Raw genomic sequence first — 24,247 nt, 5'->3', positions numbered from 1 at the left:
CTGTGAAATGTGTGGATTGTAGTAAACCTACTTGTAATTAGTCTGGGACGTTTTCCTCTTATGGGTCCTTTAATGAAACTGCAAGGCAGTGTTTATACCAGTACAGTTTTCTGCTGTGGCAATGACTGTGAAGTGATTGCATGTTGGATTAAGACTTTGAATGAGTTTGGGCATGAAGAGCAAGCATGGAAGGACTCCATTAGCAATAAATATCTAGGTGCTTAATTTAACTTTTTTTTTTCCACATTGGATGCACATTTCTAGAGTGTTTTCTCCTCTCTTTTGATCAAGGGTGTTTTGGACTTGAGCCAAAGACTTGTCTATACACGGAGTTATCCTAGAATAATTACTCTGGAAAAAGTAGCCTGGATTAACTCCATGGGAGCAAAGTATTGTTGCCAAAGAAGGAGTTATTTGGAGTATCAACATATCTGAGCGCTCTGTCTCGATTGCTCTTTTCTCACTCTCTCTGAACTCTCATAGAAGGAGAGAAGCTTCTCTCTTTATATCTTGGATATTGGTAGAAAAGAACAACAGGGTAGTTGCCATGATGCTTGGCACTCATGAGGATCTCCCTTAACCAGAGCACTAACCCAAGACTCTGCTAGGAAGAGACATAAACTTCTCTGGGTGAAATGTGTTAAGGTATGGCTGCAAATACCCCTTGGAAGTTACGGGTGAACGCATGAGATAAAACAATCCAAGATCTGAAACCACATATTGTTTTCAAACAATTAAAACGTAGGGGTAAGAAATTGTTAGATCTGTTCGGAGAGAGGAGATGCTGGAGGAGACTCGTCAAGTTTCTAGCCTCTCTTCTCATGTGCCGTCTGAACAGTCTGGAGAAGAAAAGTACATACGAACTGGTTTTTATTTTGTTATCTTCCCCCCACCCCCCTATTTTCCTCGTTTATTTTTCTCACGGATATGTCGTTTCGGGGTACAGACCGAATAAGAGAAACATCTGCATGAGCATGCTGCTCACAGCTCTGTATCGCCTTTAGCGTGTCTCAGCTAGGTGTAACACACACAGTCGGTACACTGACATGCCGCTGAGCATCGCCCAGACCAGTACCGCCTCTTTCCGTGCCCCGCGGGGGGTCTCTGTGCCCCTAGGCTGCGGCTCGACCCTCACCTGCAGCGGGGACCCGTTCCCCGGCACAGCTTTAAGTTCCCTAACGAAGGGCAAAGGCAGCCAGGGCTGGGGGCGCTGCGCTCTCGGCTGCCCTGCCCGGGAAGGAGGTTGAGCCCCGAGGACATTTTGTGCGGCGCTCGCTGCCCCCGCAGTGGGGGTGAGGGTTCCTCGGCGGGCAGCCGCCGCTCAGGGGCCGGGCAGCGCGGAGGGCGGGGCGGGCTCCGTCACGGCGCGGAGCCGGCGGGGCACGACGAGCGCCCTCAGCACGGGGAGCGGCTGCGCTCGGAGCAGGTTCCCCTGGCTGCAGAGAGCAGATGGCGGCCGCGTTTCTCTTCTACCTGCCCCTCCTGCCAGGGCTGTCCGGCGCCTTCAACCTGGACACAGGCAACGTGATCAGCCGGCGCGGGGAGCCGGGCAGCCTCTTCGGCTTCTCCCTGGCCATGCACCGGCAGCTGCAGCCGCAGGAGAAGCGTCTGTAAGTGCTCCCTTGCGGCCCCGTCCCGGGCCGCCCGCGGGGACCCTCCTCCCGCTCACTACCGGAAAGCTTCCTCTGACGGCAGGTCGGGGCCGCCGGCCTGGGCTCGTGGCTGGCCGCCCATTGGGGGTGAGCAGTGCACATCGGGGATGAGTTCGTGGGGTGCCCCATGGGGAGGGGGCCAGAGTGGGATCTGGGGGAGGACGGGGCGGCACCTGCCGCTGCCCGTGGGTGCTGCCGTGCCGCAGGCCGCCCGCAGGCAACGTGCGCCCGAGCGGAACGGCGGGGACGTGCCGGGGAGCGAGGTGCCGCCCCTCTCCCTGGTGGCCTGTGGGGAGTCGGGGCGAGAAAGGAAGCAGCGAGCAGCGGCCCCCGCTGAAAGACCTTCCCGCCTCAGCCGCGACCGCGGTCTGCTGCGCGGGCCGTGCCCACTGTGCGCCCCGTTCGGCTCGTACTGCGGGGCAGCAGGTCCACGCTTTCGGGTTTGTTCTCACAGCGCGCACCCGGCCTGGCGCTCAAGGTAGGCCCTGCCCGACGGTGCAGGTGGGAAGTGGTACCAGGAAGTCAGGAAAAATACACTAATGTTGGTGCTGTGTGGGTGAAACTTAGGAGTTTTCGTTTGAGAACTTCAGAAAGCAAAGCAAAGCTCCTTTGTACGCCCTCAGGATCTTTGCCTCCTCATGACTGTGTCTGGGCAGTGCTTGACCCCACCCTATCCAGCAGCGTTGAATGGAGTGTGTCTTGTGTAAGGTGGTGTCGTTGAATAAATGCCTCTTCCACAAATACTGCGCTGTAATTCAGAGGAAGACAAGCCTGTAAGCCATGGAGAGTTAATGGGAGGAAGAAGCTGGAAAGAAATAGCATCCTTTGTAAAACTGATAATAGTTATGTGGGCCTGTTTTGCTCATGCTTGCGTTCTGTGTGATTTCATAAGAATTACAGTATGTGAAAGAGTGCAAATCGATGCATATCCATGTCCTATCTTCTGCCTAGTAACCAGAACGACCCAGGGTATCCTAAAGAATGAAATGCAAATCTGTGAGCTTCTCTTGAGAGGTCTTTATCTTGGCTCTTGACAAGGTTACTCTTGTGTTGGTCTCAGTTGTGCTAAGAAAGCAGCACCTGAAGCTTGTTAGTTTCCTATTGTTTTGTCGTTTCAGAATGTGCAGAGACAGCCAATTCTGAGACATCACAAGAGCAGTCACAGTATTCAAGCTCGTCTGTGGTATTTGGCGGAAATACTTCACAGCATATTAGCATGAAAGTTCTGTATTGTATCTGTAGTGAGTGCTTGCACAGGCAGGCTGGATCTGGGGACAGAGCAGAGCCAGATACTATCTGCCCTGATGGGGCCTTCTGAATCCTGGCTTTCATGAAGAGAAAGGGTCTCGAATGGAGAGAAAATGAGCTAGAGAAATTGCATTTTATGGGGACATGGACTTCTGAGTATGAGATGTCTTGGCCATTAAAAATCTAATAATGAGTTTTATCATAAAGAATTTGAGTGCTAGCCTGGGTAGCGGCTGGGTAGTACTCTTGAAGTGAAACTTTCTACATCACAGAGGCGAGTTTAGCCACTCAGGTCTCACTTTCCACGTGTAACTGTAGTAGTGTGTGGCTGTAAGGGGACAAGACGTTAAACATGCGGAACTATAGGTGTCATAAGGACAGTCGTGTTTGTCTTTCTTTATGCAAGTTCTGTCCCCTGAAACAGATCAAAGTTTTGGTGGGGAAAACTTGAGGTCTACATCCTACAATAAGCTGCATATTTCTATCTGATGAAAGTGAATGATGCTGCTCTAACACTGAACTGTTTGTTTGGCCTACTCACAGAAACCACTTACGGTTTCTAAATAAGTTGACTCTTTAGATGTGGAGCAAACTCTGTCTGCTATCTAGATACTCGTTGAAGGTGTGAAGTTGTAGGAATGGAGGTCATACTGAGTTCTCTTCCTGAGAAACAAGTATGTCTAATGCCTGGATGCTGCCTGGTATCTGTTACAACAGGAATTTTATTAGTTCATTCTCAGGGGTACAATACCTGTGCATTCCAAATTGCATATTGGTCTGTCTTACCTCTACTGAAAAAGTGGTTTTATGTGCAGCTATCTCTTAGTCAGATAGAAGTATTTATTCTAGCCCTTCTTGAATGGATGCTTATCTTAAAGCTCAGTTACAGTTTGAGTGTGAACACTGTTAAGTAGTTGCCAAAAATACATAAAGCCCATGTCACCATTGAACTTAATTAAAAGTGACACTTGCATTCTCATCTGGACTCCCATTCCAAAAAAACCTGCCAACAGGAGCAGCTTTTTGCCCCTCCAGTTTTGTGAAATTAGGAGCAGGTTATAACAGGTGTGTGCAATATCAGTCCCTGGAAAAACAAGCAAATGAGAGAAGGTGAAATACATGAATTCTAATCAAGGGCTGTTTTAGTCTGTGGCTTGGAGCAAGGCTTGGTAAAACAAACTAAATGATGTGTAATTTTTCACTTACCTCACTTAAGTGATTCTTAAGTGAAATGGTTCCTGCTACCTTTCATTAAGTGTGGTATTTGCTTTTGATCCCCTTTTCTTAGTCACAGGATGTTAGCTACTAATGCCTTGTTTGGTAATGAGGAATGAGTAAATGCCTGTTTAACTGCTTTGGCTTTAGCTGTAAATTGTGCTGAGGATATGGACTAGTAACATGATTTCATTTTTCTTTCTAAGTATTTTTTGTTAGAAAAACACTGGAAATTTGTCAGATGAAGAGGAGAAAAATGGTATTAATTCACAGTTGACTGAAAGTCATTGCTAATGGTATGTGTGTAGGAAAGATAGCCAGACACAATCTTAATGTGCATCAGGGGAGCTTTAGCATTGAAGGCGCTAAAAGCAGCCTGCCTAGATTACTGTATGCAGTTCTGGTTCCTTGTAAAGCACAGTGAATCAGGTAGCAGAAAAGGCTAATGGAGCTCTGAGAGACCTAGGCTCGTTGCCTTTTTCTGCTTTTAATCTGTGAATATGATGAAAATAAGGGAGTTGTGTGAGGGGTGGTGGCATAACAGCATTATGTTTAATAGGCAGGCTGGAAGAAGGTTTATAATTTGGAGAGGCCAGAGGCTTGGGGACAGTGTGGGGGTAACACAACAAAGTTTAAGTAGTCCTCTGATGGAGAATGTGAGTGTGTCAAACATCTGTAAATGGGGTCTGCACTTGAGACATACATATATAAAAAACTTCTGTATATTATGAATGTTACTATTAGAATACTATTGCTAGCTACTTGTCTGTAGTGAGTATAGTTGTAATTATCATATATATATATATATGACATAAGTGCATACATACTCCTTATAAGATGCCCAGAAGGTCTGTTACAGTCATTTCTGGTTGTAATTCTCAATAATTTAAGCAAGTATCTTGAATTAGAACAGAAGGGTAGAACTCAAGGATATCTAAATCTGTGTGTAACTTTACTTGCAATTAATTATGATGTTTTATTCAGCAGAAGTGTGGAGCTGAATTCATGTAGGCTGCCTGTTGCTATTTATGGCAAAGAAGTATGCGTCTATTGTAATCAACTCAACATCTTTTTGTCAGCTGAAAAGCTGTGTGGTGAACTTGTGGCTAGCCACTTTGTGTCAAGACTGCTGTGACTGTTAGCAACCATAAGGTCCTTAAAATTCCAGTATCTTATTGAAATTTTAACTTGTGACGGATTTTGCTGGTACTGCATTATCTCTGCTATGAGATATATCAATATATGACAAAGTTGCTTGAGGTCAGCAGGGCTGCTGACATTGTTGTATTGCTGCAGTGCATCCTCAGTGGCATTTAGCCAGTGTTGACTGGGGACTTGTGCTCCTAGATGTTTTGCTGCAGCAATAAAAGAGCTGGATTAAGCTGATAGACAGTGAAATATGACAATTTCTACTGCAGAGGTTGTGTAGTGTAATTCAGAATTCAGATGGACTGAGTTGGTAACAGTGTATACTTCCATCTTCAAGATTTAAATGCTTTAAAAATTCTGGTCTTTTTCATGTTTCTGTCAAGAAAAAACATGCATTATTAATCTCCTTCCTTTTTAAAAATTATTTTTTGGGATGTGTCCTTACTGTCTCATTGCACTTAGTTTTGTTTTGTTTTGTTTTTTTCTTGAGTATTTCTTTGTTTTTGTCTATGCAAGCTATTCTTGGAAACCTGCTTAGCGTGTTTAATTACTTTCTTAATTTGTGATAGGAGAGGAGTTTGTGTTCAAGATAGATGTCCTGTGTCAAAGGTCAGATCAAATGAAGTTGGGAAGGGGGAGGGAGGAGTAGTTTAAGAGTTTTGCTGCAGTGATAAGGGAAAAGTCTTTCTTAAAAGAAAATGCATTGTACTAATACCACAAATGGAAGAAGTGGGAAGAGAAATTTTATTTTGCAGAGAGAAAGAATATGGAATCAGTATAACTGGAAGCAAACTGCAGAAGGCACACTTTTCCCAGTGCTAAGTTTGAATTGTTGTGGGTTGTCTGTGGCAGAGACATGGCTGACAGGTTTACAGGTCAGGTATACATAGTCACTGTCTGACTCCCTTTCAGATGGAAAAGAGGTCAACATCTTTCTTTTTTGTGTATGTGGTTTAGTTTATTTGTTTTCCCCCCCTCAAAGGAACAAGAGCTGTACTCTTAGTCCTGCAGAACTCCACTAAGACAAGAAGGATAAAATGCAGCATTTTGCTGGTATACACTAGGAAGTTGCACTCGCATAACCACATCCGTCAGTGTAGAAAAAGAGAAGCCCCTCTGGTAAATGTGTTACTTTTGGTAGTGCATCTGATGTTATTAACAAAATTCATTGAGATGCTAGCAGGAGCCTTCCACAAGTGAGCACTGTGGCATGTGCCTTTTGTCAGCAGTGATGGTAAGCAGCCTTATGTACAGGCTCCAGCTTTGAGAAACAGCCTGGGCTATCAACTTTAATTACAGCTCATAAAATTGTTATAGTCTTACTGGAAAATGCTTGTACCTCATACAGCTTTTTGTTTGTACCTGTGCCGAGCCTAATTGATGAATTGGTTTCTAATGTAAAGAGGTACCATGTCTTTAGTGGAGTTGCTGGAGCATGACCTTTACAGGATAGAGGTGATGACAGGAGCATTTTGGCTTATGCTTTCTTATTTCTAAATGTCTCAGTAGATGTGAATGGAAATCTATGGAGGCACAAATTCCTCTCTTCAGGCTGCGTGTCTGGAAAGAGGAGAGTGTTCTGTAAGCTGTTATTCCATGTAAAATATGGACCTGCCAGGACATTTCAAGAGTATAAAAATAGAAGTAGTGGCTCAATTAACCAAAACTGCTTTAGGTTCCAGTGCTCCGTTTCTAAAAGGATGAAATTTATGCAATATAGCTCTTATTAAAGAATATTAGGGTATAAATCAATCCTGGTTTGGGGTTGTGTAGTGCATGCTGGCCCAGCAAGCTCTGTTGTCACCAAAGTATTAGACACATCTCAGACATGGATCAAAAACTTAGTCTTGCATCCTGTAAAATCAGCAAGGTTAAAATAGTGTAAGTAGAACAAAATAACGATGTAGGCAGGGACAGACCTTGATCTCAGGAAGGAGAGAAAGGCTTTTCATTTTACTAATGTGAATGAAAACTAATGAACTGCACAAAATATGAGTTAAGGACAAAGGGACAGCATTCTCTTTCATAAGTTGTGTTCTTGAGCAGGGGCTGTGGGTCCTGACAACTGTGTTTAATGATGCATGAAGGTTGGACTGAGAAAAGTTGGAAGGAGGGCTCACAGTTGGAAAGACAGACGACTATTCTCTCGCTTTTCAGACTAAGCTGATGTAGACACACACAGATGGGTAAAGTAGCTGTGTCTATGTGCATGTCTGACATAAAGCTTTCAGTTAAACTGTCCATGAGGTATTCTGTTTTTCAAAGGAGTTGTAATCCTTACCAGTGTTTGCTCTAAATATTAGGGGGAAGAAGCCATCCTATACCCTGTAAATCTAATGGTTCGAGAACTGTTGTTCTAAGTTGAATAGGCTGAAATGTGTTTAGAGGGCCTAAATGCTTAACTGTCTAAAACCTGAGGTGGGAGAAAGCTTGAGAAGCATTTTTTCTACAGTTCCCTTCATGGAAGGAGAGGTGAGGTGCTGAAATGTGGACTGGGTCATGCATGCTGTGTACATGCTCTGCCCTTGTTTTCAGCTGTGCAGGCTGGGGCTGAGCAAAGAATCAAAGCTCTCTGTGGCATTGGCATCCTGAGAGCTTCAGCTGTCAGACAGCTGCTCGAAGCTCATTGCTGTCTGGGTCTTACAAACTGAATGACACACAGGAAAATTTGTGGCACGCTTTAGACTTAAAACATGACCCCATCAATTACAGAAGGGTAGAAAGCGAGTGAGACAGAAAGAATATTGATCAGGATAGAGCAGTGTAGAGCAAACCATTCAAGTATCCAAAGTATGTAGAATGCACAACACAAGGCCTGTTTTCTGTGTGCTGCTTTTGTTCCAAAGCAGCAGGATTTAGAAGAGATATGCCAGGAGTTCTTCTCCAACAGTGACATCAGAGGGAGCACTGTATTGTTACATGATCTATGAGGCAGAATCTTAAAATTGAGCATTTTTATTTGATCATGTAGATTTTCTTTGGTTTCTGCTCTTACTTTCCAGATTTTTCTCGAGACTTCAAAGAACTTTCAAACAGGTGTGCAGAGAGATGTGCAGGTAGTATTGCGCACAGGGGTACGTCTGTGTCCGATGTATTATCGGATGATATGTGACAATTTCTGCATCAATTTCACTCTGCTGACTAGCCTGCATAGTGAATATAAGACTTTAAGGTGACTTATACTTGAAGAATAAGCTATAAGGCGACCCTGCCATCAGGCAACCTGTCCTCATCCAGGTGTGAAGCTTCATATACTGCATTGTCTACTGTTAAAACTACCATTCATCTGTGTTTTAGTAAATACTATTTTTAGTTTGGTTAGGTTTTTTTTATTGTGATCTGGTAGCAAAATGACCATGCCAAGAAATAATAAGTAATCAGTCTTTGTACTGTCTCAAGTTGTGCCAGGGTAGGTATAGGCTGGATATTAGGAAGAAGTTCTTCACAGAGAGAGTGATTTCCCATTGGAATGGGCTGCCCAGGGAGGTGGTGGAGGCACCATCCCTGGGGGTCTTCAAGAAAAGACTGGATGAGGCACTTAGTGCCATGGTCTAGTTGATTGGTTACGGCTGGGTGCTAGGTTGGACTAGATGATCTTGGAGGTCTCTTCCAACCTGGTTCATTCTATGATTCTATGTACCTTTCTTAGAAGTCCTGCTGAGACCTTTAGTCAGCGCCTAGACTGGTGGATCCAATCTGTAACTGTACAAGACAAATGTAAATCTTTGTAGTAGCATAGCTCGAATTAAGTGGTATTATTTAATTAAACATTTTTATTTAAGTTTCTAAGCAGTCTCTTTACTATTGAATATCTTTTAATAAATACTCTGCAGTTGCATAGTTTTTCATTCCAAAATTTCAACATAATTTGTAGTGATACTGTGTTTTTAACTGTAAAACAGAAATGGAGGAGCACAAAATCACTGTTACAATGCTTGCTGAGAGGAGTGCAATCTCCTGTGTAGTATCTATTACCAGTGCTGCTAATGTTAACTTTTAAACAACAAAGCAAAACTCAAGCAGAAGCAGCACTTTTAGGTTGGCTTCTCAGAATTGCCTTTTTCCTAGAGTGTAACAAGCAGAGAATAATGGTTTGCTGATCTAATTCGTTGCTGTGTGGATTCTCCCCAAAACAGAACATTTCCCAAATTGTGTGTGTGTTGGGTTGCCTGACATGTTACAACAGTAAATTGTTCACCAGTCGGTGTGGGCCATTCCGCAGGTGCCAGGGTGACTTGTCAGTTTTGTGAAGAATGTGCTCTGGTCGATTTTCATGGAAGATACCTCCTACATTTCAGAAGAACTGCTGTTTAAAATCAGCTGTTGTTTAAATATTTCAGAACTAGCCTAGGGCTGGATGAATCATTACAGTTGTAACTGCAAAAATGCCGTGGTCTGGGGACATGTTCTGCATAAAGGACGAGACTCAGATTAGGCTTATTGGGCAAATGGCTATTTGAAAACAAGTAGGCAGAAATCTGTTTGATCAGTAGATTGAGCAGATGGTGATCTGTACTGTGCAATGTTAGCTGGAATGTTAATACCTCCTGGCGTCAACATAGGAAGGTACAGTAAGAGATACAGTATTTGAAGAAATATGTAGGAAGGTCTGGAAAACACTAATTAATTTATTAGCATTGGGCAGGGAGGTCATTCTGCCCCTGTACTCTGCACTGGTTAGACCACACCTTGAGTACTGTGTTCAGTTCTGGGCCCCCCAGTTTAGGAGGGACATTGAGATGCTTGAGCGTGTCCAGAGAAGGGCGACAAGGCTGGTGAGAGGCCTTGAGCACAGCCCTACGAGGAGAGGCTGAGGGAGCTGGGATTGGTTAGCCTGGAGAAGAGGAGGCTCAGGGGTGACCTTATTGCTGTCTACAACTACCTGAGGGGTGTTGTGGCCAGGGGGAGGTTGCTCTCTTCTCTCAGGTGGCCAACGCCAGAACAAGAGGACACAGCCTCAGGCTGCGCCAGGGGAGATTTAGGCTGGAGGTGAGGAGAAAGTTCTTCACTGAGAGAGTCATTGGACGCTGGAATGGGCTGCCCGGGGAGGTGGTGGAGTCGCCGTCCCTGGAGCTGTTCAAGGCAAGGTTGGACGTGGCACTTGGTGCCATGGTCTAGCCTTGAGCTGTGTGGTAAAGGGTTGGACTTGATGATCTGTGAGGTCTCTTCCAACCCTGATGATACTGTGATATTGTTGATTGAGGTGTATAAGCAAGCTGCTATGAAAGTAATGGCAGAATATTACAGCCTAGAAAAAGGGAACATGAATGTGGGAAAAATAATTCAATTAAAGAGTTAATAAGTGAACAAAATAGTTAATAAAGCTTCTTTTGCGACTTCACCATAAAATGTATTGTGTTCTTGGTAAAATGCATTTCCCTTGGGTTTAACGTATCACAAGTGTCACATTTACTACTACTGTTTTGAGAATTCCATAATTGCTGCTTTGGAAAAGAGAATTGGAGTTGTCTTGGTTTAAACAGCAGACCAGATGTATTCTGCTGAGAAGTGCCTGAGATTAGATTTCTGTATCAAAATGATAGCAAAAGTCCAAAAGTATGGGTTCTGGCATTGTGGTTTTCAGAGTGTTTGCTGGTATGGTTTGACCTTTATTGGCTCTGTTGGAGTGTTGGGTGTTTTTCTTGTTTCCTTTTACAGAACTGCATCTAAAAATATGTAATTTCCAAATATTCTCTAAGCAGTTGTACTAATGCACATGAGGGTGTTTTGACTGTTTGGAAGAGAGGTGGGCTGCACAATCAAGAGCAAAAGCAAGAGGAGTTCATGGATGCTCCCTATCTACAACACAGAAATGTGTTTTGAGTTCTTCCAGAGTAAACTGTGGGTCCTGTGCTGGGTTACACTGTCAGCTGGCAAGGTTCTGGGTTACTTTTCAGCTATATTCTTTGCATTTGCTTTCTCCTTTTGTTTGGAGTTCTTTTAAGAAAGAATGAACAGCAAATGATTGGCATTGTTGCTGAGTTTGCTGATAGTGTCCATGGGAATGGCAGAGTTTCTTACGGAGTCTGTTGTTCCCTTTTTAGTGGAGATGATAGATGGTATTTGAAATGGAGCTAAATGTGCTTAGCTCCTGCCTTTTTCAAGAGGCACTGATATCCTTTTCAAAAATAGGTCTGTAAAATAAATCTTTAAAAAGCAAAGCAAGGTTGTAGGTGTGCTGGTGGTCACTCACCACTGTAGTGCCCGAGGTTGTTTGCTCAGCAACCCACACGTGTGAAGGTCAAAGGTCTGAGGGAAATTCATGCTTATCCTGGAAGTGCCCAAAAGTGGCAACCAGCTGTTGCTGATAGCAAGCGTATTATTGTCATGTGTAGCTGAATTTTCTGAGTCCTCCTTTTCTCCTAGCTCTTTTCACATTACTCTTGTGAGGGAATTATAAAGATTGATTAGCCTAATGTTTTGTCCTTGGGACTGCTGAAGCTGCATGGTGGCTAAACCTGCTGTCTCTCAGGCCCTAGCAGTGTCTAGAGAAGTATGTGAAAAGAGATCATGGCTCATACTTAGTTGTCTGTGTTTGTTCAGTGTGTAACAGATCTTGAGTGAAAAATCACATTATTCTCTTGGCCAGAGATGCTAAAATGAATTTGATACACAGCCAGCTCCTGTAGCTGCTGCTACAAATATGCATAATTGTGCAACTCCCTGTAAATTTTTCATCCACTCAACTTACTTTTCTGATAGAGAAATATTTGATGATTATATAATGTGGTCCCATAATATTGCTGAAGAGGTAGGTTTCTTTTCTCTTTCACAGCTAAGCTGTATTTCTGTATATAGTGGAAGAATATTTTTGTTGTTGTCAGTTCAGATTCTTAGTAATAGCTGCAATACTGTTTGCACAACTTTCAGCCTACAGGAATGTGGCAGGACATGGAATTAGGTATTTATTTTCAAGTGAGAATGTGGAGAGTGGTGAAAGATTGGAAAAAAAAGTATGTGTGAGGAGAAGCACATAAAAATTAAGCATGTGTGCATGTGGAGGTGGAGCAGTATATAGCGGAAGAGAATGCAGTGGGTTTCTTGGCATAGTCTGAAATAGAACTTGCTTTGCAAACAGAAGAATCTTGTTCTTAGGTTCTGCAAGCTGGTAGAAATTCTCAGTTTGTACATTCCCACTCACAGTAAAAAATATAACTGATTCTTCTTCTGCAAATGTGTACATGGAGAAGTTTCTTGTGACCATGTGGTTTATTTCTCTTTTATTTAATCAATGTTATTTCTCTTTTATTTAATCAATGTTTCATTATCTGCATGGGACATATAAAAAAAAAGCTCCACAAGTGTCCCAGCTGCACAGACATTTGTGTGGCTTGTGTTTTCTGCAAAAATATCTTGTTGGAGTGATTGTCTTCTAAGTGGTTTGAATGCCTGTGTTTTTCAGTTAGTTTGAAGGAGTGAGGGGACTGTGTGTCATTACAGGTGCCCAGTAACACATCTGCTTTTGTTTACGGTTTGATGAAATGCCTTGTTCAAACTGTTACAGGTGTTCAACCCAGGGAGTTGATAGTTTTAATCTGAAAGAATAATCTGAACCTTGCTTCAGCTGTGAGTGACTTGTTGAAGTGTATGTTTGCTGCTGGTGGATTGTGTACTCATGCCCTGAAACATTTATTAGGGATTATGCACCAAGAAGATATATGCCTCTTCCACACGTGCAGAACTTCTTTAGCCCACTCCCTGTGGACACCCCTCTGTGATGCCATGGTTTTGTGGTGGCAACTGAGAGAGCATGGCTTAGCTCAGAGTGCCAGTATTGGTCTGGTGGGGGTGAGCTTCCCATGGAGCTCTGGCTGGTACACTTGAGTGAAACATACTGAATTACTTTTGTTCAGATGATGAATCTGCCAGAGTTGTGTATTTCCATTTCTGTTATTGTGTATCTAGTGCAGGACGTTTCTACCTGTTTTGTTCTCCCCCTGCAATTCGGGGGGAGGAGGTAATTAAATCTGGAAAAGAGGGAGCAAGAGAGGCCTCATCTATTGGATGTATGGGCAAAGGAGCTATGGTTTGTGTTAGCCTGTGGAGCAGTTGCTCTTCAGATAGGACAGGGCTGTGGGACTAGTTACTGTAGCATGCTGTACTGACTGCTAAGTCTTCTGTCAAGTGCCCATCCCTCTTACTGTACTTCTTTCATGCCTTTTAATGGTTTAATTGTAGTCATAAATGAAACTGATGTACTTCATTTAGTGATGGAAATAGAGGGATGACATTTCAACCCAAATATTTGTTTTATGCAGTGTTGAAGCTGCAGGTTGTTTTTTAAATGTTTTCTGCCACGCTGTGAACAGTAGGGTGCCTGTTACGGTTGTTGCCTCCCTAACAAGCAGTGCCTTCAGATACTGACTGGGAGCACTGCACTGGCAGATTGAGGGGCTTTTTATTCATTTTTTAAAAAGAAAAGTCAGAGCAAATGTTTCTGTGTTTTGGTTACTTCCCCGGGTTGTTTACTAAAAGGTGTAACTAGTAGATGATGTGATTGACACTCCTTTTGTTTTTCATGAACTTGAGATGGAGATGACATGTCAAGTGAGGGTACAAAGGCCCTGAATGGCCAGCAGCCCAGGTGCAGGAGATGGTAGTTCCTGATTTCTGCTATGCACTTGCTTATTTGAACTTGGAGAGCGGGCATGTCCACAAAATACCCATCACAGCCCTAACTCTGTGTGTCAGCAACTGCTGCTTTACAGCCTGTTTTGCTGACAGAGCTGGGACAGCTAGTGTCCTGGTGCATGGCGGCTGCTAGCATGAGAGCAAGGTTGCAGCGTGTGGGTAGCAAGGAGAGACAGTTCACCTTTTCTGGCCTTGTGAGTAGCTGGCTACTGTTTTATTTCTGCCCTCCGTGCAGTCCTGCTGCCTGCAGCGAAGAGGAGCGAGTTGTGCCCAGCTGGCTGTGGTGGGACTCTCTAACAGTTTCAGTGAGCCTCGTGCAGGCAAGGTGGCTATGGGCTTGGGCAATGGGCATGGCTGGCAACCATTGCTAGGGCCTCATCTTCCAAGTTTTTGCTGAAATGGTGTACTTCACAGAATCAGTCAGGGTTGGAAGGGACCACAAGGATCATCTAGTTCCAACTCCCCTGCCATGGGCAGGAACACCCTTCCCTAGAGCAGGTTGGCCACAGCCTCATTCAGCCTGATCTTAAACACTTCCAGGGACGGGTCCTCAACTGCCTCCTTGGACAACCCATTTCCGACTCTTACCACTCTCATGCTGAACAACTTCCTCCTCATGTCCGTTCTGAATCTCCCCACCTCCAGCTTCGCTCCGTTCCCTCTAGTCCTATCATTCCCTGATAGCCTAAAAAGTCCCTCCCCAGCTTTTTTTTTTAGCCCTCCTTAAGATACAGAAAGGCCACAATAAGGTCACCTTGGAGACTGTTCTTCTCCAGGCTGAACAGCCCTAACTCTTTCAGTCTGTCCTCACAGGAGAGGTGCTGCATCATCCTTGTGGCCCTTCTGTGGACACACTCCAGCATGTCCACATCCCTCTTGTAATGGGTGCTCCAGAACTGGATGCAGTACTCCAGATGGGGTCTCAGAATCACCTTCCTTACTCCCTCCACTTGTCACTTCTGGATTTAAACCTCATGTTGTGAGAGGATTTAATGCAGTAAGAGAGACAGCTGTGTTAGAAAAAAAATGAGTGACAATCCCTTTAGCAGTGTTTAATCTGTAAGTTTATCATCAATTAATTAGAACTGTGTTTTACAGTATCACTCCATGCTCAAGTCTGTACCTGGCATGGGTGTTACTCCTTTTAAATCTGTGTAGCTTGTAAGGGAGAAACTAAAGCTCTTAAATGTTATGCAGCTTTCACTTGCTGTTTAACAGTATGAAAAACGTGAGGTATCTCCTGGTTAAGGCCAGAGAGTGGTGTCTGAGATGGAAAATCGTAACAGACTGTACCGTTCCTTGCAGGACAAAAGCTTTCCAATGAAAGTGGGATCTGCAAAACCTATTTCAAATCCATACAGGCTGGGCTCTGGACTGTGAGGAGAAAGGATTTATTTTTTCATGTGACTTTCGGAAAGTCAGTAATGAGGGGAAGGGGTTTATTTTTCCATGTGACTTTCAGAAAGTCAGTAATAAGTAGCCTTTCCAGAACAACAGGTATCTTTGTAGTTCCAGTTTTAGTTTGTAGTAGCTTGTACTATTCCTTATGCTGCTTTTGGCTTCTTTTTTCCAGCCTCCATTTTAATCTGCTTGCTAAAAAAGGCTGAGTGAATAAAGTGAAATTCAGGATCCTTCAACTGCCAAGCTTCCAAGCAGCAGAGATTAATAGTGTACTTGGCCATGGCTTTACACTGGCAGTTGGAAACTTAACTGTGGAGTAGCAGATTGGAAGAGTCATCAGTCACTTGAATAGTTAATAGCAGACTGGCAGTAAGGAGCATCTCTGTAAGTTGCATCACAAAGTTCCTTGCTAGTGTAGTTACTGACTGTATTTCTTTGGAGAAGTTCAGACCCACAGTTCAGCGTCCAGTTACCATTCATAGGTCTTGTGTATGAAGGAACCATCTCTTCTGTGGTAATTAGTCTGTGGTGCTGCTGTCCTGTGATTTGTTTGTTGTAAGAACCCAACTCCAGGCACAATGCACAGGTGGTACCACCAGTAATCAAACATAGCATCTGTCCCATTGACCAGCTTATGTTGGAATGTGGGGGTTAAGATATTACCATCTTCCCCTTTTGTCAGGTTTAAAAACTGTTGAGATCAGACTGGTGCAGAGGACTGAAAATAGAGCATCAATAGAAGGGAGGGCTCTAGGTAGCTGTTTGAGATCAGGAATTTCTGCCTGGATTGATCTAAATTCGAGTTCGTGGTAGTTGTTTTAGTTTCTTCATTTTGTTCAATTCAGTGAAACTTTGCAAGCAGCTACTGGGATTGTGAGAGGAAGAAGGGATTTTGTCTAGTCAAGGATGGAAGACGTTCCATGGTGTGTAGCTTCATCGCTTTCCACATTTGTTCCCTTTCCATGTGTGGTCTTTCTGAAAACAGTGAAGTGCAGAGTCTGCAGCAGCATTGTTTCTCTGAGAACAGCAACGTTACCCTCAACATTTGTGCTCAATTAAGGTTGCAAAATTGGAAATTGCTTACACTACTGACTTTTATTCCACCTGTGTGTGGAACTGTTGAATGGTTTGTTACCCAGGAAACACAGTGATTTCTGCTTCAGTCTGTTAGGCTCCAAGCTGGCACTACTGGTGTGTTGCTGTTACTTTTAAAGAAAGAATAGCAAAGACCTGATGCCTTGTTTGGAGTAGATGCCATGGAAAATGAAAGAATTTAAGGAATGAGGGAAGCTTTGAGGGATAGCAGAGTATCTGGAGCTCAGTACAGGCCTTGGTATTCGTTTTGCATTTATTTAAATCATAATGTAATTTACTCATTGGAAGCCTCTTTGATGAACTTGATTTGCTTTCAAAAATGTTGAAGATACTCTCTCTCCTTTGATTTGATTTCTTTTGAGTGTTTATTCCAAAATACAACTGTAATGAATCACTGATTTTTCTTCTCCAGTGTATGCTGTAAAATCATATGTTGTCCTTAGACAGTTCCATGCTGTAAATGAGGAAAAGAATTTAATTTTGGAGTGAAGGGAGTACTTCCAGGAGCTTAGAGGATTTCTGATTTCCTTTTGAAATGGTTTTCTCATCTAAACTACAACTTTCCTTTTGGAAGCAACCAGTTTAGTTTCCTGAGCAGTATTGGAGGGAGTTTGGATCACTGTGAGCAGAAACTGCTCCCAGTTCTCACTGTTGTTTTCATCAGCTGAGGAGGAGCCACAGTCACTTACTAAACTCAAAACTTAGACATCAAGGCAAGAGGAGTTTTAAAATTTGCACCCCACTCCTAATATTTAACATCTGTTAAAATAGAAAGCTAGTTCTGATATATTTTGCTTTGGATTTTAATAACTACTTTTTATTAAATAAAGTTACAGACATTTTTCTTGATGTTCTCCTGACTGTTCTTGCTGGATACTGATCAACAGCACTTGACAACTGAGGCCTGGTGTCTACATACCTTGGCAATGAGTTCCTACCTCCTTTCACTTCTGGGAAATGTGTGGGGCTTATAAAGTGTGTTTCCTACATACAGTTATCTGGTCCTAGTATGAGTCGAGTCAGTAAGAAACTTCCCTGAGGCTTGAGCAGCGCTCAGCATAACTGATGACATGGAGGTTTTCTTACTTCAGTTGTTTTGTGCAGGTGTTATGTAGTATTGCAGAAAGGTAGGGTGAGTATAGTTGTGCCCTAGAGTTGTGTGGAAAGATGTGGGGTTGCCCTGGTCTTTCTCTTCAGAGGGGATGCTCATGCCCTCCTAGTTGCACTTTGTGGCTGCACGTGACAAATACAGATGGAGCGAGGCTCACCAGTGTCCATGCAATGTAGACACCATCCCCTTGAGGCAAAACTGTGTCTCACTGAGGTCAGTTAATTAAACTGGCATTCTATGCCAATCCTCGCACTCTAATCCTGTTGGACTATGTTAAGTTTGTCCATGAGTCTCAGCTTGTAAGCAAGTAAATCTGAACTTGGAAGCCAGCAGATACTTATAACTGGCACTGAGACTTCAGTTATTATTACACATCTACAAGACAATTAAGAACATCCGAGAGAGTAATTAAGAGAAACCAAGAGTTAATCTAACCAACAGAGTAACAGAACTGATTTATTTGGTTTGAAATGAGAATGTCAGTTTGAAATTGGAAGGCACATATTTTAGTTATGGGGTGTAACAAGAGATAGAGGGCATCATAGTCCTGTGTCTGAGTGTGAGAGAATTCTGATTTATTTTTTCCCTTCCAACATTACCAATTTATAGATACTTATTTTAATCTACAGAAATGTAATGCACTATTAGTAGAATTTAATGTAACTAAGGTGAATGAGGAAAATCAGGACTCAAATAGTATGAAGCATCTGATTCTGTAATTTAAATGCAGAGTAGTTTTTTTTTTTTGCCTTTTAGCTCATGTAGTTAGCTACTAAGTCAACGTAATTCAAATCATACAAAGCTAAGGTTCCACTAGAAGCTGATGCTCAGACATGCTTATGTTCAGTATACTGCATGGCAATAAGGCAAACATGCCATGGAACAAAAGTCAGTTAAATCTCAGCATGTTGGAGTTTGTGGGGTTTTCATCTCCAACTCTGCAGTCTTGACACTGGGGTGTTATCTTGATGTCTAAATACAGATTCTGGAGCCTGACTTCAGGCATTCAGACACTGTAAGTATTGACTGTAGCCTTCGTATGCCTTCAGGGAGAAGTCCTATTGAATAAAATGAATCCTTCTATGGTCATGGGTGGAGAGAAAATAAGAACTTATTTTTGTCAGCCTTTTTTTGCAAAGGAAGTTCTTTGGTTTTAATCTCAGTGTTCCATCTGCAGTATAAGAAGATAGCGATGTCTAGAAGAGTACCTTCTCCCCCTTTACCACTTTCCTTTTGCTTAAAGAGGTTTTGATTGCCACAGAGAAAGCTAGAATGAAACATGCATAGCTGTGGCAAAACCTAACCCATTTTGGCATAATGAGCTCAAACTTGATTAAAATTCTTCTATTAAAACACAGCTGACTAAGTAGCTATAGAGTAACGACAGGAATGTGTCCTCAGCCTCGAAGGACTCTTGAGCACGTAGCACAGCTCATGTACAAGCCAGTTCATTTGGGCTGCTGCAGTCATGCTGAAATTCATACTGGTGCCTGACCCATGTCATACTTCCTTAATTTTGTGCACACTTATCTTTAAATGAAGTAATTGGCTTCTAGAATAGAATTTGGATTTTTGAAATGGGCCTCTTGAACAGTAGGCAAGGTGGAGAGCAGTTCTGTTGATCAGAAGCAGCAATGTGCTTGACAGAGGGTTTTTATATTTTGCTTGATTTATTCATCCAGAGCTTAGAAGCCTGTGACTTTCTTACATGCCTGATAATGTTGGTAGTCCTCATAACATTTATAATCCTTATCTTTAGAAACCTGTCCTGCAGAACCTGGAAGTATAGGTTGAGTCTTCTCTGCTGTGGTCTTGGGGGCAAATAAGTAGTGAGGAAGTAGAAAGGAGTTATGCCACTTTTTAATGGGTCTTTGGCTGCTACTTGGCTATAATATACTTCAGGATTTACTGTAGTGCCTACCTGAGGGCTCCTACCTTTGGCAAGTGCCAGCCCTTTTGTTCGTGCTGCTGTTGATCTGCTTTGTGAATAAGGACTTGCAGTGATGTACCTAACGCAGTTCAAGATGATTGTCTTTGATGAGTCTTGAAGGCCACTGAACAGATTCCTGACAAAGTTCTTTGAAGTCTGGAGGGTTTAAAATACAGCTGCTTTGAAATACTTTATTTACAGTGGAAAATAACTTATGCAAGATTTGGACAGGGGATATGGGTGCAAGGGAAAAACTAAGGTCACCTGTTTCCTTTGAGATCATGTTGGATTGACTTTTTTTCATTTTAAGAAGGCTAAACAATTGCATTTTTAGTCTGTTGATCTTAACAGGTGTCTGAGATGCCACTGAGTGTTCAGGGCATTGTATCAGATGGCCTGTCTTTCCACTTTCATCTTCTCTTGGCTATGCTCTTTATTCCCTGATGCCTCAGTAGGTCTCGCCGCTGATGGAATTCTCATCAAGATTATGGTCACATTTGTCACCAAAATGGGGAATCAAACTCCTTAGTGCTGGGTTTCACCTTAATGAGCAGGCATTACATTATTACAAAGCTGCACAAGTTTGGGTGCTAGGGGCATTCCTACAAAGCCTGCACACCAGTGAGGATTTTCCAAGGTGATTTGTACATGAGTTATACAAATAATGCCTATTACAGTTATTCCTTCTGCCTGTAGCAGATTGATAAGGTTGTGTGAGTATAGTTTAACACATGTGCATTTTCATTTTGCTGTACTGGCAAACACTTACCTGTGCTCTTGTTTGAGGTCTGTGGTGGTGGTTTGCTGGCATCTCCTTCCCCACGTTATCCATTTATGGTATTGAGTCACCTCAGAACACTTAAGTGTTTATTTAACCAACTGCCAACTTCCTAGATAAAACTAAGGATGTTCCTTAAACAGTCGTAAGCTTTCCTTACCTGACATTGATGTCCACATTTGATGTCCACAGATGGTCCTTGAGCTCATTAATCATTTGGCTTGGCTTTTTTATCCTAATTTGCAACATGTGCTTCAAGATTGTAAGATTCCTAACTCCTAGATTGTTAAAACACTTTGCTTTGTTCGTTAGTTGAAACCGTGAAAGGGTCCTAACTAACTTCCTGGACACTCTCAGTTTCAATTAATGAACTAAAGGACTATGCAATTATTCAGCAGTTCTCTCAAAAACACCAAGGCCTGGCACTCTGGAATGCAGCCTCGTGGTAACAACATCGTGTTATGTTATAAAGGATACTTAAGCTAGGGAGAGGAAATAGCCAAGTGTGATGGTTTAGGTGTTACCTGCCTCCTCACCCCCCCACTTAAGAAAATCACCCAGACTAGACTCAGATGGCCTGGAAATTGGAGAATGAAGCTGATCTGGAAATTAGAGAATGAAGCTATATTTACAGCTTAGCACAACATACAAGCAGCTATTTACAATCTATACAGCTATAGATGGAAGTATACAAGTTAAAAAGGTAATACAGAAGCACGACACCCCTCCCAGAAACCAGAGTCCCCAGGAGGGGCTCTCAACTACCTTTCCACCTTCCTCTCACCCCTCCACCTTACCCCAGACTTTGCCTTACGTTCAAAATGAGTTTGGAGGGTCAGCCAGGGGAGGTAGGTAGCAGAAGATTTAGTCAGGCAGCAAGCTAGAGAGAAAAAAAAGTGCAGGCCAAAGCGCAGAGAGAGACTTTGTTATCTGTGTTTATGTTCTTGTTCTTGCACATCTCAGCAAGCCTATGAATGAAGTAGACATCACCATTGTTTCCTTTTCACGGCCTGTAATCTATTTCTTCTCACCAAAATCTCCAAGTATTTCCATTCCAGAAGCTTTGTGTTCACAATGCTGAAACAAAAAGCTTCTGATCACATTTCTGTAAGTGACATTCAATACTTTTTAACCCCCCATTTTGAATGAAAAAATGTCTGTAAGCTAGGAAACCAGTTAAAACTTTTAAAGCATAAAAATGTCTTTCTCTAGGGCATAACAGAACTGAGGAGAAAGTGTATCTATTTTTATGTTAGGAATAGCTGAGAAAAAGATGCTTTTCAAAATCATTACTTCAAGAGATTGCAGTTAAATGCATCGTTGCCAAAATTAGAAAGTTACTAATGGCCCTTCTAAATGCATGGTTGTTTAGACTGCAAACTGCAGTGATGACTGCTGAGTTTCTGAAAAAAAATCTTTGAAAAAGATGCCAGACATACATAGGGGAGTGTGCTGGTTTGAGGCTCATTGGAATATTTTAATGAGAAAAATTAGAGTATAGCCTGTGAAAAGAAAACAATGGTGATGTCCACTCATAGGCTTGCTGAGATGTGTACAGCCATGAACACAAATATAGATAAGACAGTGTGTGTGTGTGTCTCTGTCTCTTGGACTTTGAGTTTCTCCCTGGGCTTCTCTGTGATTAATCCTTCTGCTTCTAACCTCCCCTTGCCGATCCTCCAAACTCGCCTTGCACTTAAGGCATACTCTGGGATAAGGTAAAGGGGTGGAAAGAAGGTGGAAGGTGATTTGGAGTCCCTCCTGGGGATTTCTGGGAGGGGCGTTGCATTTCTGTATTCCCTTTAACTTGTATATTTCTGTCTATAGCTGTGTATATTTTGATATATATTGTAAATATCTGCTTGTATGTTGTGCTAAGCTGCAAATCTAAAGCTTTGTTTCTTTACTTCCAGATGGCTGAGTCTAGTGTGGGTGATTTCATAAGAACTGGGGGGGGGGTGGGTAACACCCAGACCATCACAGGGAGAATAGAAGGAAATACTTTAACTCCAACCTCACCTGCACTGCGTGTCCTCACTCTCTGCATTGCATGCTGTATTGTGGATTTTACCTGAAGGGGTCTCACCATTCAGGGAGTTACAGTCATGGGGGCAGACTGGGAGTTGTGGGAGAATTAATTTCTGTAAAAGCAGTGAGAGCTTGTTTGTTCCACAGCACAGATGTAATTATCTGTTTGTAAGGAGGAAGTACTTCTTTTCACATCTGGTTCATTTGGAGTCTCATTATTTTTAGTGGCATGTTTTAATAACATCTTGATCCAGTCTTAACTGTTAGATATGAATAAAAGTGGCTCCTGTTTTTTAGTGTAAAAGCATTCTGAGGGATACCAGTGTGCTTTGTTTCACTGCCACTCTAAAGCATGCAGAAAAGCTTTTTTTTTCTTGAGCAAAACTTTCTATCTGAAGCCTTAAAGAGGCTCTTTGTGAATCCAACTCCATAGTTCCAGCTTTGTCTTCCTTGACACTGTAATGTCAGGCATCTCTTCCCTCGAGTGTTCTGTACCAGGGCCAGGAAACAGAGTCGGGTTCCGCATCCATCTGTCTGCCCATCCATTTCACCTATCCACATGATGTTCTCTCATCCTCAGTTTTTCAGCTGAGTTTGGTCTAGAGCAGATTGCATACTGATTGTTACTAGTTTCAATTAACACACTTGAGAGGCAGCAGTATTTTGTGTCTATGTGACAATCTTTTTCCCATCATTATGAACAGCTTCTATTAGGACAAAAAACATGCCCCTGGCATCCCTGGCAAGGATGGTTTCTGCAAGACACCTCCTCTTCTCTTTTTTATTGCTGTCCAGCACTCTCAATGGACGCTGCAACAATACCAGGAATAATAGCAGTACATTTACTGTTTTGCAGGTCCAGTGTTTGCTACTTTACAGACCTTCTTGCCCCTATCCTCTCCTACCCACCCCCCACCGCCTTTTTTATTTGTTTAAGGAGCAGGTCTGTGGTGTAGCTTTCTTCCTGATTCTGTTGCTGCCTTATTTTCTAATATTCCTTCTATAGACTCCCTGAAATAATTTGTTTTTCTGCAGACTACTGGTTGGAGCTCCTCGGGAAAAAGCCTTTCCATCCCAACAAGCCAACAGAACCGGAGGCTTGTACAGCTGTGACATCACATCTCCAAATACAGGCTGCACACGTGTTGTATTTGATGAGGAGAGTAAGTTCTTGAGCACTTCTGTTCTGGGTTGTTGGAAACAGCTGCCTGATTTTTATCATATGTTGTGGTGCTTATCCAGAGGCAGTTTATTAGATGGTTGCTTCTGTGGTGTTATGCATAACTTTCTTTGCATGAGAATAATCTGTAGTTTAATTGCTAAGGTGGTATGAGATGCTTATATCTGGGCAGATTTCAGTGGGTTTATTCTTTTGTAAATTGATAAAGTGTCTCATAAAATGGATGTTGTCAGTAACAAAATGTGCAGATACTGCCACCTGCAGACTGTCCTGACAGTGTGCTGCATGAAGTGCCTGTCCTAGCAAAAGCTTTAAGTACAAAAATGTAGTAAAAAGAAAAAAGTTAATTGTTAATAGTTGAATCTGTATTATGATACTCTGCAGCTGACCCGAAGAAGGAGAGTAAAGAAGATCAATGGATGGGTGTAACTGTTCAGAGTCAGGGACCAGGAGGAAATGTGGTGGTAAGTCTAAAAGGACCAATTTATAAAAATATTTTGGGTCTGTGGTAAATGTTACAAATGGTTTGTGTTTCTTGCAGCTTTCTGAAAGATAACTTACAATCATAGAATCAACCAGGTTGGAAGAGACCTCCACAATCATCCAGTCCAACCTAGCACCCAGCCTACAACCTCCCTTCAGGTAGTTGTAGACAGCGATGAGGTCACCCCTGAGCCTCCTCTTCTCCAGGCTAAACACCCCCAGCTCCCTCAGCCTCTCCTCACAGGGCTGTGTTCCAGGCCTCTCACCAGCTTTGTGGCCCTTCTCTGGACACATTCCAGTACCTCTTTTGACTTGAGTAGCCCAGAACTGGACAGAGTACCCAAGG

The 24,247-nt window shown here is 42.8% G+C and overlaps 1 protein-coding gene and 1 long non-coding RNA gene across 10 annotated transcripts in view; one reads left to right on the top strand and one right to left on the bottom strand.

Moving 5' to 3' along the window:
- Nucleotides 1-360: 360 nt before the first annotated feature.
- LOC135185719 (uncharacterized) lies at nt 361-1,432 on the bottom strand. The gene is made up of 2 exons (XR_010306578.1): nt 1,136-1,432; nt 361-839 (listed from the first exon to the last, which is right to left on the bottom strand). It is a non-coding gene; the product is annotated as an uncharacterized LOC135185719 (long non-coding RNA).
- Nucleotides 1,433-1,449: 17 nt separating this feature from the next.
- ITGA6 (integrin subunit alpha 6) overlaps nt 1,450-24,247 on the top strand; it is a 45,761-nt gene continuing 22,963 nt past the window's right edge. For 7 of the 9 annotated variants that reach the window (XM_064162654.1, XM_064162643.1, XM_064162614.1 and 4 more), the window contains exons 1-3: nt 1,450-1,610; nt 23,274-23,401; nt 23,803-23,882. In XM_064162654.1, coding sequence (XP_064018724.1) covers nt 1,450-1,610; nt 23,274-23,401; nt 23,803-23,882 — 369 coding nt within the window. Of the gene's footprint in view, nt 1,611-1,658; nt 1,740-2,104; nt 2,131-23,273; nt 23,402-23,802; nt 23,883-24,247 lie in introns of those variants that run through there. The other 2 variants (XM_064162681.1, XM_064162690.1) reach the window with 2 other exon arrangements.

The sequence above is a fragment of the Pogoniulus pusillus genome, chromosome 2 (assembly GCF_015220805.1).
Source record: "Pogoniulus pusillus isolate bPogPus1 chromosome 2, bPogPus1.pri, whole genome shotgun sequence".
NCBI classification, from domain to species: Eukaryota; Metazoa; Chordata; class Aves; order Piciformes; family Lybiidae; genus Pogoniulus; species Pogoniulus pusillus.
Note: the sequence above shows the minus strand (reverse complement) of the source record. Positions and strands in the feature narration are given on the sequence as shown.